This window comes from Papaver somniferum, chromosome 2 (genome assembly GCF_003573695.1).
Source record: "Papaver somniferum cultivar HN1 chromosome 2, ASM357369v1, whole genome shotgun sequence".
Classification (NCBI taxonomy): Eukaryota; Viridiplantae; Streptophyta; class Magnoliopsida; order Ranunculales; family Papaveraceae; genus Papaver; species Papaver somniferum.
The window spans coordinates 74370265-74389705 of record NC_039359.1 but is presented as its reverse complement, the minus strand read 5'-3'; the positions used below and the strand labels follow the sequence as shown (position 1 = coordinate 74389705).

The window sequence follows — 19441 nt, the reverse complement described above, 5'->3', positions numbered from 1 at the left end:
CAACATCATCATTTTCGTTGTCTTCAACAGCAGCAGCAAAACATCATCATCACGAAAAAACATCAACACGAAAAACATCAACAAATCGAGATCTTCAACATGAGCAACAAACGAAAATCATCATCAACACGAAAAAATATCAACAAATCGAGAGCTTCAACACGAGGAGCAAACAAAAAAGATCATCATCTTCGTCTTCAACACCAGCAGAAACATCAAAAACAGTAGCAAGAAATCAAAAAAACATCTTCATCTTCGTCGTCTTCATAATCTTTATATGATTCTTCGTCTTCATCACCTCTACAAATCGTCTTCATCATCTTTGCAAATCAAAACCCTAGAAAAAAACACAAATCTTCATTGTTTCTTGCAGCAGCGGAAAAAGAAAAAAAATGGAGAGGAAAGAAACTAGATCTGAAAATAAGGAGGAGAGAGAAAGTAAATCTGAAAATGAGATATTTTCTACTCTTTTTTTGTATATATGTGGTCCAAAAAGGGTATTTCTGCGACCACATGATGACATTTACATCATCCATGACATCATCCTAGAACCAAACCATAATTTCTAGGACCAAATCATAATATATTTTCTCAAAAAGGACCAAACAGACACAAGACTGGGTCAACTGGACTAGACCCTCTCTAATATATTATTCCTAGGAGTAAATGGTATTTCCTATTTTATTTTTCATTTACAGCTTCAATAGGCTTCCCCATCTTGGAAGCCCAAATTTTAGAAAAATTTAGGCATGGGGACCAACTGGGTTCAGATGTGCCTTCTTAAAAAAAGGATAATTAATTTGGTCTCTTGATTTCTCTTTGAGAGTTGCGCGGCAAAATCAACGGTGAGATAACGACGTACAAAAAATAACTTGGCAACACATACATACCCTATCACTTCTATTTCTTGCTTGTTCGGATTTCGAGTCAGCAAACAAACAGGTTGCAGCGAAAACCCTTCCGGTTAACCTTGAACCCTCTTTTTCCTTTTCTCTATTTCTTTTTCTTCTTCTTCTTCTTCACAGTTTCTCTTTATTCTCTCCATATAATTCTCTAAAACTGCAATGGGAGATCACAAAACCCCACTAGTAGGTATATGACAAAACGTTAAATCATTCATTAATGGTGGAGCTTAGGACCTTTGATAAAAGAGAGATTAAATATCAATTCTAGTTATTATTAGAAAGCATGTTAGTGAAAGAAAACGAAATCCTTAACCAATATCTTTATATTCTTGATTTGCGTGTTTATTTCTTTGTTTGCTTTTATTTTATTTTAGTACATAAAAATCAGAAATCCCCCTTGGTATTTATAGGAAACCGAAACAATTTGACAATCTTAGTCCTCTCTGTGGGAACGATCCTTTCTTGCCCTTGCTATATTTATATTTTGAGTAGTAAGAAAGTGTAATTTATTTTTGACGCATTCGACAGCGATCACTCTGCAACATCAACAAAGCACTGAAATCAAAAGTAAGGAGATATAAATCTATGAAACGAACATGTAATCATCAAAAAAAACTTTATGAATCTTCAAATAAACATCAACATTACCAATTTGTTTTAGGAAAGCAAATTTAGTGGTTTCTTTTGATTAATGATAATTGAAAAACGGAGACAAAATCTCTGATTCTGTTGATTAAGATGAAGAATAGGAAGGAGAAGAAGAAGAATTCCAATACCTGTTTGCAGCTCTCGTCAATTCACATAAAAAAATCATTTTTTTTTTCACGATTTCATCTCTCGTCTGCAGCTGAAACTCTCTCTCTCTCTTTCAGTTTTTATTCCCGTTTATAACTGAAATTTGGTTTTGTAATTGAATATATAGTGGGATTATATTTAGAAGTCCACAATTTGGTATTGGGCCCCTGATGTGCTTGTACAAAGAGTTGGACATATTTATTATGTAATAAGGATATGGGGAAATTAGGGGGAGACCCAAAAAAAATATTCTCATTCTCAGGCCCACAATTAATTTTGGGTAATGTGACACCCATAATTATTTCCGTGACACCCATAATTATATGAAATTATTAAAAACTTCTGCATGACGGATTATGCATATGCATGACTGAGTTATGCATCAGGGGTATAATTGGCAACTCAACTTGGACATAACAAATCTAAAAATCCCCACCTTAGAAATTTACAAATTTTATATGGTTGGAAATCTTTTAAAGTGAGCTACACAACGAGTACAAACAACAATATCAAATTTTTGTTTTTCATGAAAAATCGGAGGTGATCATCGTTTTAGGCAAAATCTTCGAAAACTTGATACATAACCATTATGCAGCCACCGAAAAGGATGCATAACGCATTATGCAGACGCATAACGAATTATGCAACCATTTTCTCGACTACATAACAAATTATGCATCTGCGTAACAAAGTTATGCATCTATAACAAGTCATGTACCCATTGTTTTCGCACCCTTCTTGAGTATAAAAAATTGATGCATAATGCAGTATATATCCATATTTACGGATGCATATCATGTTATGCATCTATTTTCTCGATGCATAAAAGATTGTGCGACAATTTTCTCGATGCATAATGCATTATGCAGTCATATTTTCGGATGCATAACAGGTTATGCATCCATTTTCACGACTGCATAACATGTTATGTAGATATTATTGTAGGTGCATGACAAGTTATGCAACCTTATTTTTTGTTGGTTTCAATACTAACAAAAATGTTGTTGTATAACGTGTTATGCAATCATTTTTCGGACTGCATAACACGTTATGCAACAAATTTTGTAGATGCATAACAGGTTATGCAACTGTTTTTAGAGTTGCATAACAGATTATTCAACCATTATGGACAACAACAACACCAATACATCTGTAGATTTCCAACCAACAACACATATCCCTTTATTTCATCATCTTTACTTATACTACCATCAATACTTCTTTTTCTTCTGGTAATGTTGTGAATTGTATACGTTAAGTTGAAGATCATCGTAATGGAGGAATATTTACTAAGAGTAGCAACTAATTGGTTTGATGGGTCAACAGAAGATGATGCCGAGTTAGTAAGAGAGCTTTACTGCCATATACAAACCCATGATATCTGTGCCATAAACCTCCTTATCCTTGTTCATATCAGGATTCTAAACCACGCCCTGAGTCCTCAAACACAACCGCAAATCATCCCAGCAGTACACGGCTTAGAATGCCATCATATCTGCCTCCTATTGTTATATCTCCTTCACTGACTCTCTGTAAATATTCATCAGCATCCCTGGAAAACAGCTGCAAAGAACCATAGCAACAATACATATCTTAAGACTGAACTTCATCTCAACATACAACCAAAATAAGTCCCAGACTTGGTCATTCCAGCCTCATTCCTTGCTTGACTGAACTGCCCTTTATTCAACAGCTCTACTTCCGACGTAGCAGCAACACCAGCTCATTCGACTGAGAAAAACTTGACCAAACCCTTACAAACTTGAGCCACACTGCTGTCAACACTAATCCAATTTGAATCCCTGTAAACAGTTCATCATTCAGTTGTATAGAAGCAACATTTTACTGCTGAAATATCAACTCAAATCGAACGCAGTTCAGCTCCAAACTCGGCTGCAAAACCACCAAAGCACAGGCATATCTCCTTTTTCTTGTTGCAATCGAAGTGCTCTCACAAAGCCATTGCTTCTGCTCATGAACAAATCTCAATTCCACTGACATCTTCAACAAACAACAGCCACCATTTCGATACCCAAATTGACCTGCAAATTGAACTACAACCACCAGAACACAGCTTCTACTCAGGTCCAACTATTGGAGATATTGAGATAGCACTATCGGTTACAAGTCATCAACAGCAGAAACACAATGATGAATCCAGTGACATGAGCATCTCAGTTTATTCTCTTCCTCAACTGCTCAAACACTAAACCCAGTTTCATATTTCTTCGTTTAAAACCCCCAATTCACAACAGCAGCAGATTATCTTCTAACCCTTGAAATTCATCTGAACCACCATTTTTCTATTAATCATCTGTTTCTCAAATCTCCGCTTAGAACTAAAATTCACCACCATTTCCATCTGAATCTCAGAAGCAGATTCAGAATCCGAGCTTCAATTTCTGAGCAACTCTTCTCTTTTTCTCGATCTGTAGCAGCATCAATTTCAAACCCTAGATGCAGCAACAGAGAAGAGATTAATCACAAACATTAACAGCATTACCATCTTCCAGTTCTAACTTGATTTCTTCATCGAAGGCAACGACAACCCCGGCTGTATAATCTGCTGGTAATTTGATCGAAACACTAAAGAACCCATGAAGATAAAGGTATTGTGAGACAAATCCTGAACCTGCACCAGAGATTTTAACAATTACTTCACAGTTGGAGGAACAGGAAAAATAACTGAAGAAGAAGTGTAATTCGACCATTAAAACATATGAAAACATAATTTTTGAAATTGTGGGTTTGAGAATAATTTTCTTCCAGAAAATGGGTGCGCGCCTGTGTTTTTCTGAGCGTGAGTTTCATAGTAGAAAAGTCTGGGAGAATGGGTCTCCCTGTAGTTTTCACTAAGGATATTTGTATAGCCCAACAAAAATAGGGACAAATATTCAATTACCACTTAGACTTATGTGTTTCAAAATATTCATAGCAATTTTAATCACTCTATGTTTGATTAGTTCTGTCAAGTGCATTTCTTCCCCAAATATCTATCTCAAAAAGTTTGATGTTCTTGGACTTGACATTAAGTCTCAAATGCATCTCAAGATACCAACAACTCCTCGACTATTTCTGTCGAGCTCAGTTTCTGGAACCTAATAAGTTACGTATCCGAGCAGCAGCAAACTGTTTACTACGATGATATAAATCTAGCTGTTTATTATTTAGCAATAGTAACTCAAATTTAGCGATCGGAAACTTTACTACACCCGAGTTTCATCATCGGTTTTCTTGGTCAACTCATCGGTCAGGGACAATTAAGACTCTTGGAGTACCTTGGGAAGAAGCTTGATCAGAGGTTTCTAGCGGGAGAATGTCTATGTTCCGAATCGAATTAGATACAAAAACTCGGTATTCAAATGGAATTTGGAAGTCAAAAAGACATGATTTTAGAGTAGGAACTAACGTTACTATCAACGATCATGGAACGATGTCTTCGAACAACTATTTGAAGCTGTCCAGTGCTTCTGTGCACGCCAGTGATTGTGTTCGCGTCGGAATCATTGCATTATCGGTTCTTGTATTACATATTCTTATGTGAAGATGAGTATGGAAATATCATTGCATTAATTAAAGTCTTCATTTTTTTTTTTTGATAAAGGAACATTTTATAGAAGCTAAGAAACAGGGATTACAGTGTTTTGATTACACAATCTAAGGATCCATCCATCCTTTCTAGACTTATCCCAATACCTAGAATTAATATACAAATATAAGGATTTTAGCTAATTTATCCGCAACAAAGTTACATTTCCTTTTAATAAAAACGAAAGAAGAACTAGCAAGAAACTGGTTATAATCAAAGGCTTGTTGCAGAACAGCTTTGGACCTCCAATCAACCGTAAAATTGTTCTTCTTCTTCATACTGCTAATAACGCATCTGTTGTCATTGAGAAACATTATTCTTTCATCTCTGAATCCTTGCATCCACTTGATAGCTTCTCTACAGGGTCTGCATTATGCTTCTTCTGAGCTTGAGCACCATCCTGTTCCTCCTGAGAAATCAAAGATACAACCTGAATCATCAGTTTTAACATTACCATAAGCATAACTTTTAGTATCTCTTTCAAAAGCAACATCAATGTAGACATAGTAAGTATCCCGCTGTCGATCATGTCTCATAAAAGAACAATTTGGATGAGATTTATCACAAGTCTTGACCTTATTACTACAAACATTCATCTGTCAACTGATTCTTTTTTGTGTAGTTAGGTAAATCCTTCCAGATGAACTCAACCAAATCAATTGGATTAGCACTGACATTATCAAAGACAACCCTGCACCTAAACTTCCAAATATACCAGAGAACATATGCTATGAAGTCCCTATTACTACTATCTTTGAACCAAGAAATGCACCAATCTTTAAGCTTAAATTAGCAGCATCACAGAAAACTCTTGAAAAGGACAAGCCTCTCCAAACTGCTTCTGAGAAAACACACTCAGTAAACAGATATTTTATATTTTCTCTAGCATTACCACTACACAAAGGACAATTTATCTCAATAGGAGTGTAAAGACCTAAACTTTCTCTAACTGGCAGATATTCACTTAGAGCTTTCCACGTAAACGTTTTAACTCTAGGCATAACATTAAGCTTCTAAATTCCTACTCATTCAACTTTTCTATTTATATGCTTCTTATTACAAAGGTAGTTTTTACTGAGACTGAGCCATCTCTGATTCCTAACCATCTTCTCTCATCTTCCTTGTTACTAGGTTCTAGCATTTTTATTTCTTCAATATCACTCTTTTCAAACAAGTTATTTATAGCATTAAACTTCCATTTTCCCCTGCTATCAATTAAATTAGCAACTTTACTAACTGTGTTAATTGCACTGCTATTTTTTGGCTTTGGTATTTTCCCACTTGGGAGACACTTTTCAGTCCAAATCTGAATATTCTTACCATTTCCTAACTCCCAAGTATGATTATCTCTTATAATATCTAGTACTTTACAAATACTAGTCCACACCCAAGATTTTATTTTTTTTCTTTTTATAGTTTAAAGGGTTGTTCTTTGGAAAATACTTGTGTCTTAGAATCACACACCATAACTGATCTGGATTTTCCAAGAGCCTCCAAGCCAGTCTAGTTAGTAATGCTAAGTTGAGTTTATAAGGGTTTTGAATACCCAGACCACCATCTGCCTTGCTGATGCACATTGACTCCCAAGCTTTAAGATATATACCTTTGTTACATTTGTTTTTTTGCCACCAGAAATCTCTTTGAAGAGCATCAATTTTATCAAGGTTTTTTTTTGGAATTAAGAAGCACATCATTTGATACACAGGCATGGCACTAGAAACTGAAGAAATTAAAGTAGTTCTACCAGCTTGTGATGGAACTTAGCCTTCCAGCCTTGGACCCTGCTATAAACTTAGCCTTCCAGCCTTGGACCTTGAACCAGGTCGAGTACATTATTTATATGTCCCTACTTTTAGAACCCAACAAATATATCCTTCCCCAAAATAAATATATCCCTACCAATTTTAGGAATTAAAATCCGTAATTATTAGATTACTAAAATGTCCCCTATATATTTCACATTATACTAGATCGGACACATTAAATTCATTTTCAGTTTCTCTCGTTCCCATCAGTTACTCTCGCACTCACTCACTCTCGATTTTTGATCTGCACCTGGAAAACTGAAACTGATAATTAATCAACTAGACGTTGCAGAGAATTGATTCACTAGCCGTTATCTTCTCTCTCTGATAATCAACAAACCACGATCTAAAAAAGAAACTGAAAATCAACCATATAAATTAGGTTTCATCAGAAAACCTAACCGATTTCACTTTCTTTTCATCATCAACGTTTCATCATCAATGTTCCATCATCAGAAAACCTAATTGAACGATTTGACGATTGGAAAATTGAACAGGTATAACCTAATTTTTGATGTCAGATTTAATTGATGCATGTATGTTTTCGTCTTGATTTTGTTAATGTAATGATTATATGTTTGTATTTGCCAGATTATTACACTGCGATTTACTGATTAGGTTTGATTTTGGTATTGTTTAGTTAATTTTGAGTTTTTGTTAGTGTTCTTGGAAATTATTTCTCGTTAAATCTGAGTAATTTGTGTGTGATTAAAACAAGCATAATTTGGTGATTTTGAATGTTTGCTAGTTATGTTGATATTTCTCTTCGAACTTTTAGTATTATTTTGCTCAGATGCAAATTTGTTCAACTGGTAAATGTTTGAAAAATGTGATTCTGGATGTTTGGTTGGTTTAGATATTTTTGTTCAATTTAGGGTATCAACAGTAGTAGTTGATCCAAATAAAAATTGGATCAACAATAGAAGTTGATCCAATTTAAGGGATAAACAACTGCAGTTGATCCAAATAAAAATAGGATAAAAAATAGAAGTTGATCCATTGTATGCAAATTTGTTATACTGATAATGGGTGAAAATGTGTTTCTGAAGGATTCTTAGATATTTTGTATCAACAACAGTAGTTGATCCAAATAAAAGGGATCAACAATAGAAGTTGATCCAATTTAGGGGATAAACAACTGCAGTTGATCCAAATAAAAATAGGATAAACAATATAAGTTGATCCATTATATGCAAATTTGTTCTACTGGTAATGTGTTTCTGAAGGATTCTTAAATATTTTTGTATCAACAACAGTAGTTGATCCAAATAAAAAAGGGATCAACAGTAGAAGTTGATCCAATTTAGGGGATAAACAACAGTAGCTGATCCATAAAACTGAAATGTTTGCTAGTTATGTTGTTTTCTAATATGAAAATATGAATGCTAACTATAATAATTTTTGAACTCTGGTTGAGAAGACATAATGAATAGGAGATCACCAAGGATAATAAAGAAGAATCAAGACGAAAAGGGCATGCAAGAGATTAAGCAAGCTAAAGAACCAAAACGAAATGCGAAGAACAAGAAGATAATTGAAGAAGAGGCAACAAGAAAGAGGAAGAACAAGAATACAAATGAAAAACAACAACGAAAGGTGAAACAAAATAAGAAAGTTGAGGAAGAACCAAAATAATCAGAATCAGAATCCGAAGAAGAAGAAGTGCAAGAAGAATCAGATAATCAAGATTCAAAAAAAAAGGAAGATAAATCTCAAAAAGAAGCAGAAAAGGGCAAACCGAAGAAAGTCGTCAAAGGTAAAAACATTTGTGCTGGTATATCTAAGTATGTTGCTTAAAAAATTAAAAACAAAATGAAAATGATTGAGTTTCATGTATGCAGGCGGGTCAAGGGTGAAAGAAAACAAATTCAAAGCAGAACCACAAAGAAAAAACAAGAAGGTAGTTGAAGAAGAACCAGAAGAAATAAAATCAGAATCCGATGAAGAAGAGCACGAACAATCAGATGAAGAGGATCAAGGATCGGAAGAAGAGGAATTAGCAGAAGAGGGTAAACCAGAGACAGAGCTCAAAGGTAAAAACATTGACTTGAATACTTGTGCTGGTATATAAAAGAAAATGAAAATGATTTAGGTCTCATGTATGCAGGCAAGTCAAGAGCAAAAGAAAAGAAGTTCAAAGCAGGTCTTCAACCATTGGCTGAAATGGGAAATTTTCTATGCAAAAAATGTTTGAAGTAGAAGGTGCAAATAATGAGCAGAAACTGATGCTTGCACGAGCACTGAAGCAATCTCCTTTCTGGGACTTAATCAGCCCATTCTACGTAACAGACATAAGTGAAGTTATGAGTGATAAATGGTTGAAGAAGATTAATCTTGCAATGCAGCTGCTGATGGGTGCATTTAATAAAGAAACTAGAAAGTTCAAATTTGGAGAATCCGAAGAGTGATCTCTAGAAGCAAGAGATGTCTCTTTGATATTCAAGATGGGTAGACTTATAGAGAGTGAATATTTGAAAAAGCAACTGCAACCGAAGAAAGGACTTGACTTCATCGAATTCTTAAATAAAAAGTTCATACCAAAAAGACCAGCAGATTGTCCAGATGCAATATTGAAGAATGAAGTTGTAAGCAAACTGAAAAGGGCAGCAGAACATGAGTCAGATCCGGAGCATTTTGTGAGACTTTTCACTATGTGGTTATGTACTGTTTTCTTATTCCCAAATGCTGGAATGACAAGCTTCCCAAAGAAATTGTTTCCTCATATCTTACTGATGGACAAAGTGTCATGGCCGGATAACGTGGTGGAACATTTGATTTTAAACTTGGAGAAAAAGAAAGCGGACCAATTAACTATCGCTGGCTGCACAACTCTCCTAGTGGTAAGAAAAAACGTTAATTTTGCGAAAGTAAAATGTTGTAGAGAGTGAAATGCATACAATTGGATAAAACTAACCTTGTTTTTTATATTATGCAGTGTTGGTTCTGCGAACATACCGATAAGTACGTCGATAAAAGGAAGAATTTTGAAAATGCAACTCCGAGATTCCTACGATGGAACCAGCACACATTTTGCAAGAAGCTTGGAAGTGATTTTGGCAAAAAAATCAAAAAGAAGGCAATCGATATGACTTGGTTCAACCGTCCGGTAATTTTTTTTACTATATTTATCTGTACCATTACAAATGTACCATTTTTTTTGTGGATCAACAATGGAAGTTGATCCAAGTGAATGGGGTCAACAGCCAATGTTGATCCAGTTTTAGTATCAGTTTTTTGTGGATCAACAATGGAAGTTGATCCATGTGAATGGTATCAACAACCAATGTTGATCCAGTTTTAGTGTCTACACTATTTTGATTTCCTCCAATTATCAGTTTTTTGTGGATCAACAATGGAAGTTGATCCAAATGAATTGGGTCAACAACCAATGTTGATCCAGTTTTGGTATCAGTTTTTTGTGGATCAACAATGGAAGTTGATCAATGTGAATGGGATCAACAACCAATGTTGATCCAGTTTTAGTGTCTACACTATTTTGATTTGTATTGATCATGCTTTGCAATTTCATCAAGACTTTGTTGATCCAGTGTCTCCTGAGGAGAACTATTTAATTGACCTATCGGCACCTGCAAGAGAACTAGAAGAAGAGAGTCATAAGATAAAGGAACTAGAGAAAGAAAACATCCTTCTTGATCGTGACAAGCATGAGATTCATTACATGGGGAAGTCTCAAATTAAAATGTCCACATCACTATATTCTTGAGAGAGTTGTATGAGAGGAGCAAAGGCAAACTAGAGTTACAAGTTGGAGAACCGAAGCGACTTGCTGATATTGACAAGAACATAAAAGAATGACAGGAAGAGAAAAGGATTTTTCAGGAATCACTGAATAGAAATAAACCAGTGTATACAGGGAAGGAATTTTAAGGTTTGGAAGTGGAAGATTTGCTCACACAGCAACAACAAGGAGAATCACCTGGAAAAAGAAATCAACATGAAATGAAATCTGTGGCGAATGATCAACCAACAGATGGGAATGAAACGAGAGTAAACATGGAAGTCGAAGATTCAGTGGCTGTGAACAATGAAGACACTCAAGAAATGAACGATTCATTGGGAACTGAAGATGGAACTCAAAGTACTTTGGGAGCTCAAGATACTTTTGGAACTCAAGATAGTGTTGGCAGAAGGGTTTTGAAAGTGGAGTGAAGTATTCGGAAAAACCAACAAGTAGCAAATGTATGGAGATTTGGAAGGACGGATTTGATGCAGGAAGAAAATTAAGGCAAGCTGATGACGTAGAGCTCAATAAAGTGGTCGAAAACGTTGCAGAGCTCGATTCGATGGTCGAAAACATTGCAATATCTGCTGGAATAGTAGAAGAGAAGAGTCCGTATATTGAGAAGAAGAATGATGACATACAAATGGAAGTGGTTGTGTTTGACACTCCTCCAATTACAAAAATAAAACCAGATGAAATTTCTGGGTATGTGCATATAGGTACCACACCAAGTTTCGGTGCAATAATGGATGAGGTAATGCGTAAGGAAACACAAGAAACATAAGAGGTTGAAGAGCAAACTGAAGATGGTGACACTACATCAGGAGATGCAATACACGAAGGGTTGAAGAAATTGTTTAATTTGGATGCAGTTGAGGAGCAAACTGAAGAGGAAACCGAATCAGAGGAGCAATCCGATAATAGAAAAGCATCAGAAAAACATCAGGTCAGTTCTCTTGTGAAACGGGTGAAGAAGGGAGAAAGGGAGAAGATAAAGACGTATAAAATTCGAAGTCAAACACCTCCTCGTAAGCGTAAAAGAGGATAAAGGAAAGGTGGAAAAGGAAAGAAGAAGAAGAAGAAGCAGGAAATTGAAATAATTGACCTCGATAGTCAAATTGATGTCACACCAGCGGAACCAAAAAAATTGATAAAGCCACAAAAACTAAAATTGTGGAAAAAATGCAGTGAGAGGGAAAAAGAACTCATCCAGCCATTCTTTGAGAATGCAACTGAATGGTATGTAATTCACCTCAGATCACATAGTTTTTTTTTGGTTTATGCTAGTTTTTTTAATAACATATTCATTTGTTGTTTTTTTTTGTTGTTGAAAATGTAGCGAAAGAGCTTGCAGTTTTTATTTCTGCAATCATGATTTGGAAGTAGTCATCAATGGGAAGCAGATACAGTGTCTACTGAATAATCAAAACATTCACGGTGAGATTGTTGATTACTACATCAACATGCTGAAATAAAAGATGGAATCGCCCGGATAAACCAGATTACAAAAACCACATTATTCTCTCAACAAATGATTATGTAAGTAACTGGAAAATCTTGGTTTGTTCAAATGCATCGTCCAATTGATTGCAGCTTTTGTTTATAATGTAGATGATCGATAATATGGAAAACTAATACATTTGAAAAAATATTGATACAGCCGATATTGGGGATCACAATAACCTCAAAAAATATGGCAAAGGTAGAAATGTGGGATTCCAGAAAAGCTGAGGAACAGTTATACAGGGAATGTTGAAGACACATACCTCATTATACCGATGTGCTTGACTCATAAGGACGGTGTTGGATACCATTGGGTGGTGCTGGCGTTGGTAAAAGGAAAATGGATAGTATACAACTTTGCAAGGCGCAATCCATCTTACAATTGGCAATATCTTATGATGATAGTACCACTGACTAAATGGATGAATGAAATGGGCCACAGAGATCCAGAGACAGTTGGTGATATCGAGACAAGCTTTTCACATTACAACGTACTAGCACAATAAGGATGCGATTGTGCATTGCACACTTGCATGTACTTTAAGAATTTGGTAAAGCGTGGAAACTGTGAAAACCTATCTGAAATCACTAACTTAGATGAGAAGTTGAACAAGAAGAGAGTGAAGATTGCAGCAAGAATCTTGGAAGAATTGGGTTCATGGAAGAAACCGGAACAACTTACTCATTCATCTACTGACTCTATTGAAGAAACTGAAACAACTTCCTCAATGCAATTGCAAGACTCAGTTGAACCAGTGGTTGAACCAGCAGTTGAACCATTATAATGAGCTTCATCTCATAGTCTGTAAAGAAAATCTAACTGTAGTTTTAAACATACTTATCTTAGTAAGTAAATCTTATTGATGTAGGTCTGATGATGAATGAATTATTATGAACCATTATGAATGAATTATTATGGATGTATTTGTGGTCTGATTATGAATGAATGTTACATGTATGTATAGCTTGAGGATTTTACTAGCAAATACAGATAGAACTATGCAAATTTTTTGTTTGTTTTGTGTGTCAACAACCATTGTTGATCCAAATAAGTTGGATCAACCTCCATTGTTGATCCAAAATAAGTTGGATCAACAACCATTGTTGATCCAATTAAGTTGGTCTGATTATGAATGAATGCTACATGTATGTATAGCTTCAGGAGTTTACTAGCAAATACAGATAGATCCATGCAAATTTTTTGTTTGTTTTGTGTGTCAACAACCATTGTTGATCCAAGTAAGCTAGAACCCAGTAACAATGTTTCCACACTATAGTGTAAACAACCATTGTTGATCCATTTGAGTTGGATCAAAAATGGAAGTTTATCCACAAAAAGGGATCAACAAATGCAGTTGATACCATTTATATAAGTATTTTTCCTGTAAAATCAATAAACCTGGAACCTGCCAACTAACATATATTTGAGAAACAAAATAATAAAATATATAACAACAGTATGTCATTAAAAAAAATAACAAGTCCAAACCAAAAAAACATAAAAAAAAAAGAAAAAGAAACACCCAACTAGTCAGAAACCTAAAACAAGTTGTTTATAATATGAAAACACCAAAAGAACTTTAAAACAACATCCTCTTCAAGAAGTTGATCATCCTGGAATGAGACTCCTTGCGAAACGTTGGTACACGAGGAGCCAAAGGAGCTCTGCGATATGTTCGACGGTTGTGAAAGATGAGCATCCCACATTGGCCACAATTCCTCTTCTTGTGCACCTTTTCATGACTACCCCTAAACCTAACACATTTAAGCCTTACACCTTGTTCTTGACCGCCATTGGGAGGCAAAACATACCCCTATTCATTAATTCCAGGTGGCTTCTCAGAGTCCGGAATAGGATATATGGTCGAGAGTACAACCTTCTATAGTAGTCTGAAGTATAATAAGGGCTAATGTAGTTGTACGGTTCATCATTTCCAATCTGCAACATGGATTTCATTGCATGAGTGCAAGGAAAGCTATGTTTTTGCCACCATTTGCATCTGCAAGTTCTAGAATCCAAGTCGACATTATGCTTTCCTGTTGGAGAAATAATCTCAAATACTTTCTCACTTGATCTCCGAAACTTGTATGAACGACAGTCGGTTATCCTCTTGTTAAATCTTGCTTGCATACGAGGAGTAAGCCTTGTAGTCCACTTGTTAGACTCCAATAACCTCTTGTAATTATGCTCCATTACCTTAGCACGAATAGCATCGACAAGCTCAAGTGCTGGAAGTGGCTTATCATGCTTAATAACATTGTTAAAAATCTCAGCAATATTAGATGTGTTCTCACCCCACCTTTCTCCTAGAAATGCATGAGCATCCCAATTCTCGAACGGAATCTTCATCATCCAAGCAACCACCGAATCCAACTTTAGATTACTCATACTCTTCGTAGAAGCATAAAATTTTTCCTTTGTTAATGCAGTGTAGCACTCTTCGAATAACTTGACTGCAGTTTGTCTGCTCTTGCCCTTTGGAACTAGAACATTTCCTTTCATATGGTACAAACATAAGGAATGTAAAGCATTTGGGAAGACTTCAGGCACATGCTTCAAAAGGACAATTCCACGATTTGATATGATGGTCAGTGGACGATTTTCATGAATAATACCCTTCAAATTGGTTAAGAACCATTGCCAACTCTCACAATTTTCACAAGGAACAATTCCAAATGCAACTGGATAGATCTCTACAAAAACCAAAATAAATAAATAAGGGACCAGTAACTAGTGTCAACAAACAAAGTTGATCCATTTCAGTTGGATCAATAATGGAAGTTGATCCATTTCAGTTGGATCAACAATGGAAGTTGATTCAAAAACAAAATATAGTTTTGGATCAACAACCACAGTTGATCCAATAAAATCTGTGTAAGCAATCATAGTTTTGGATCAACAGTCACAGTTGATCCAATAAATATGTGTAAACAATCACAGTTGATCCAATAAATCTGTGTAAAATATCACATTTGATCCAATAAGAGGTAGTTAAAGCATGAATTTCAATGCAAAACAAAAAAGAAAGCAGTCTAAAGTACCCTAAGCTACATATAGTATTACGTCGAACCTCACTCGGGGGCTACGTCCCCTCGTGAAAGTTAAATTCAATGTAGAATGTGAGAAACCTAAAATAAAAGCTATATTATCAACAAAATGAATGCAGCTACATTAACTGCAATCTACCAACGAAATAAAAACACAAAATAAAAACATTTTGTGTTCAGAAATTTGGATCAACAACAACAGTTGACACAAATAAACTAAAAATCATCCCAGTTTTTGTATCAACAATCAAGGTTGATCCAAAATAATATCTAAATTTCATCAAAAACATAATCAGTAGTGTCTAAATTTCATCACAAACAAGATTCTTCAACATTTCAGCATAAAAACCTAAGTTGATGAGCAGATCTAAGGAAAAAAAAAATCAAAATTAAAACGTACATGTTTAAAAGATGAATAAGGATCTCGAGATCAAACAATATCAATATCAACCAGTCAATCTAAAAGAATAATCACGAAAATCAATCTTCCCACATAAATCACGATCTCTGTGATAGGTGTCTAAATACCTTGATATTTATCTATTATTTATTCTTTCTTTGCTTAATTTTCTTGTAAATTATATATCTTGTGTTTGCTTTTGAGTGTTTAGGTACTTTGGAGTCATTTGGAACAAAAGAAGAAGAAACGTTGCTTAAAAGGAAAAAAAGGTGCAAATGCTGTTGGAGACGAACTATTTCTCATTATTTGATTCTATTTCTTAATTTCTGTCTGAAAAGCATGTCGGCTTTAGTGACACAAATATATGTTTGAAAAACACGACTGCTTTAGTGGTGAAGAGAAATTGTAGAGAATAAGTGAGTCTGAGATGTAAGAGACGGCTGATATTTGATTAATGATTTTTCGTGGGTTGTAGTAATGAGGTTCTAACTCTCGGACTTGTGAAGATTAAATTTAAAAATTTAATAAAAATATATACAAAATTATTAAAAGTGGGTGCGAGAGGTAACCAAGACACTAGATTCCACTATTATGCAAAATTGAATGATAAATATTCCAAAACTCTATTCAATTCTTAAGTCCTATTTTATCTTTAATTCACTATCAATCATACAGATTCTCAAACATTATTTGTAAACCTTAAGCATAGATTATCAAGAGATTAAACCAAGCATAACCTATCAAACTGAATAACAAATAATTAAGACAATCATTCAAACAATTTAAAACTCTGCAAAAGCAGCGATTAGGTGAATTATATAATTAAATGAAATAGTTACCCATTTATGTTGCGTGAATAGCTTCCTCCATTGCCTTGGTTAAGAGGGAGTTAGCTCATCATAGTATAAATGCTCTCAAAATAATTTATTATGGCTCAAAAATGGTTTACAAATGATGAGAAGAAGAGAAAATGGTGTAAACAGCTAATGTGCGACCCACATGAAGCGTCACACAAGACGATACATATGAAATGTTGTAGTCTTTGGGAAACTACGACCCACTCTCCACTGTCGTTGTCACTGTTGAAGAACGACAGTATCTTACAGTCTATTGTTCTTCGTGTTCATCTTCATGCAGCAGCAGAAACAGAGTTTTGTTAAACTCTGATTTCGTCTTCTCTAGATCTCCCTAGCTCCCAAAACTCTCGACACACTCTCTAGTAGACCCAAAGAGCCTATTTATACCCAACAACAGCTCCAAATCTCGCCAATAACTCAAATATAATTCTTCATTATGCGGGCAGTGAATAACAATATTTTCCGAATATTTTCTTACCAAACTTGGAATTTCTTGCCTAAACTTCCTCCCTCCACGCTCCAAATCGATTCTTCACGACCCAAAGTGATGCTCGAGCCATTCCATATCATCAGAACACGTCCATAACTCTCCATGACGCGTGATTATCATCCTCCAGTGCATGTTTGCCCTGTTTTGAACTCGAGAATCAAAACACGTATTCCAGCCAAATTTGATCGAAACCACCACCCAAAATTTGTTCCTTATGCCAAATCACATCTTTCTGCCAATTTTCAGCGATTGAATCGCACTCTAACCCATTCATTTTGACAATCAAAATTCTGCCAATTGAAAACTTCATTTCCCGCCAAAAACACAAATTCAAATTGTTGAAGAAGGTGCCCCTTATCCAGAGTGTTGGGGTGCGAATATCAATTGGGGTGGAAATAATAATTTTTCTGGGTTCCTTCGGGACATTTCTGGGACGCTTCCGGTGCATTTCTGGGGTGCCTACTGTACATTTCTCTGGGGTGTAAAACACTGCTTTTTGAGCCCATTTCGCCGCAAGGGCTTATTTCTCTAAAATTTCCTACAAGAACACAAAATAACACAATAAGTACTTAATCGAGTCTAACAATACAGAACATTGAGAACAAAATAGACACATAAATGCGCCTATAAATATTGGTGGAAAGATTCGAAGAAGAGCAAAAGCGTTGATTCTCATGTGCAACTGCTATTGGGAGCGGAGCTGAGCCAAGTCAGCGATAGGAGACAACCATAGCAGCTTAGTCTGGAGAAGCAACAAACAACCGTGGTGGCCTGTATTAATCTGCTGGGTGCCTATATCATTTTGATCATTAGAAGCTCTGAAATTCAGAGAAGAATTCTCTTTTCTCATTACACTTACCTGAAATTACGAGTTCACCTGAAATTGAGAGGAGAAAGAAAAAGAGGCGATGTTCTGTGTCGTTAGAGATGAAATTCAGAGAGGAAGATGAGATGCTGCTGCTGTTGGATCAAGTACCAAGAAATAGAGTAAGAAACGATGTTGATGCAGTGGAGGATTTGAGCTTTGATGTGATTGTAGATAATGATAAAAGTGGTTCGATTCTCAGACTTGCGAAGGATAAAATATAGACTTAAATTCTAAAACTAAAATAGAAAACAAACTAAAAATTGTCACAAACTCAACCAAAGATGATACCAATATTAAAAGAACACTGAGGCTAAGATTCCACTATTTTCCAAGTTCAAAGTGATTTAATCCCAATAATTATATTTATGCAATTTTCTCGTTCAAGTTGATTCTAACTATTCCAACAGGTAGATTCTCAAAATAACAAGTGTAAATCCGAAGCATAGAACATCAAAAACCTAGGTCCAAGTATGCTCTATCAAAACAAATAACAATTGCTTAACAAAAATCATTCAAACAATTTTCAACCAAGGCAAATAATCATATAATAATTACAAATAAATAAATAAAATAGGATATACCACTTCTTGTTGGAAAAATAGCTTCCTCTATCGCCTCAGCAATGGGGTTTAGCTCCTCATATTAATCACTTGCTCAAAATATTTGTTTATGGTTCAAAAGTTGATTAAAAGATGAAAAACTATAACACTGACTGTTTGAAACGATTTATTGGTGTTGCAAAACAAAAGACTGACTGTTACGAAGAAGTTACTGTAGCAGCGTTACGAATTTGAGACGCTGTTCTTATTTGCAATGCTTGTTCTTCAGCAGCAGCAGCAGAAACACGGGCTTTCCTGCAACTTGATCTTCTCAGCTCTGTAGTGTTACAAACTTCTCTGCGACTTCTCCAATGACTTCATAACCCTAATTGTGACTTGACCCATCCTATATATAGCCAACAGGATCGAAAATCTTGCGAGTAAATCCTTCTTTTCTTCCACGGAAAGTTTTCTCTTTTTATTTTTTACGCCTCTCTGTTTTGCTTCTACTGAGAATTGCTGCCTATTTTTCCGAATCTGTGACACATACCAATCCTGTTTTGGTGTATCAACTGAATCCCAATCCATCTCTACGTCAAACTCCTACTAAAACTAAGCCCAATCATCAACAGAACCCAATGAACTTCCGACGCCTCTGTTTGCTTATCCCGGATTCTCTAGCCCAATTCGTTCGGTCCAATCACTTGTAGCAACCCTGTTGTGCTCTAACATGTCCAACCCAACGAATATCCGAGGTTGAATCTCCTTAAATCGTCCCAAGAATGCGAACTCTAATATGAGTCACGCCTGCCACAATTTGCCGCCAAATTCAAAATTCAAAAGGTGAAGGTGACCTCCCCCTAGTAATTAGGTTACCCCTTATCCAGGGTGCTGGGGTGC

At 35.5% G+C, this 19441-nt stretch overlaps 1 protein-coding gene across 1 annotated transcript; it reads right to left on the bottom strand.

Moving 5' to 3' along the window:
- Positions 1–14110: 14110 nt before the first annotated feature.
- On the bottom strand, positions 14111–19129 carry LOC113351397. Its single transcript, XM_026595387.1, has 3 exons — positions 19092–19129; positions 17994–18094; positions 14111–15033 (listed from the first exon to the last, which is right to left on the bottom strand). Exons 1-3 carry the CDS (start codon positions 19127–19129, stop codon positions 14111–14113), a joined length of 1062 nt encoding a protein of 353 aa, XP_026451172.1.
- Between the last annotated feature and the right edge of the window lie 312 nt (positions 19130–19441).

Bases quoted from the DNA above. Each gene is read 5' to 3' on its own strand.
- LOC113351397 (XM_026595387.1), bottom strand. From the start codon at position 19,129: ATGGATTGGGATTCAGTTGATACACCAAAACAGGATTG. The intron at 18,095-19,091 runs GTATGTGTCACA...TTGATCCAACAG, and splicing joins GATACACCAAAACAGGATTG to CAGCAGCATCTCATCTTCCT. The intron at 15,034-17,993 runs GTAAGTGTAATG...TGGTTTTTGTAG, and splicing joins AGGTGAACTCGTAATTTCAG to AGATCTATCCAGTTGCATTT.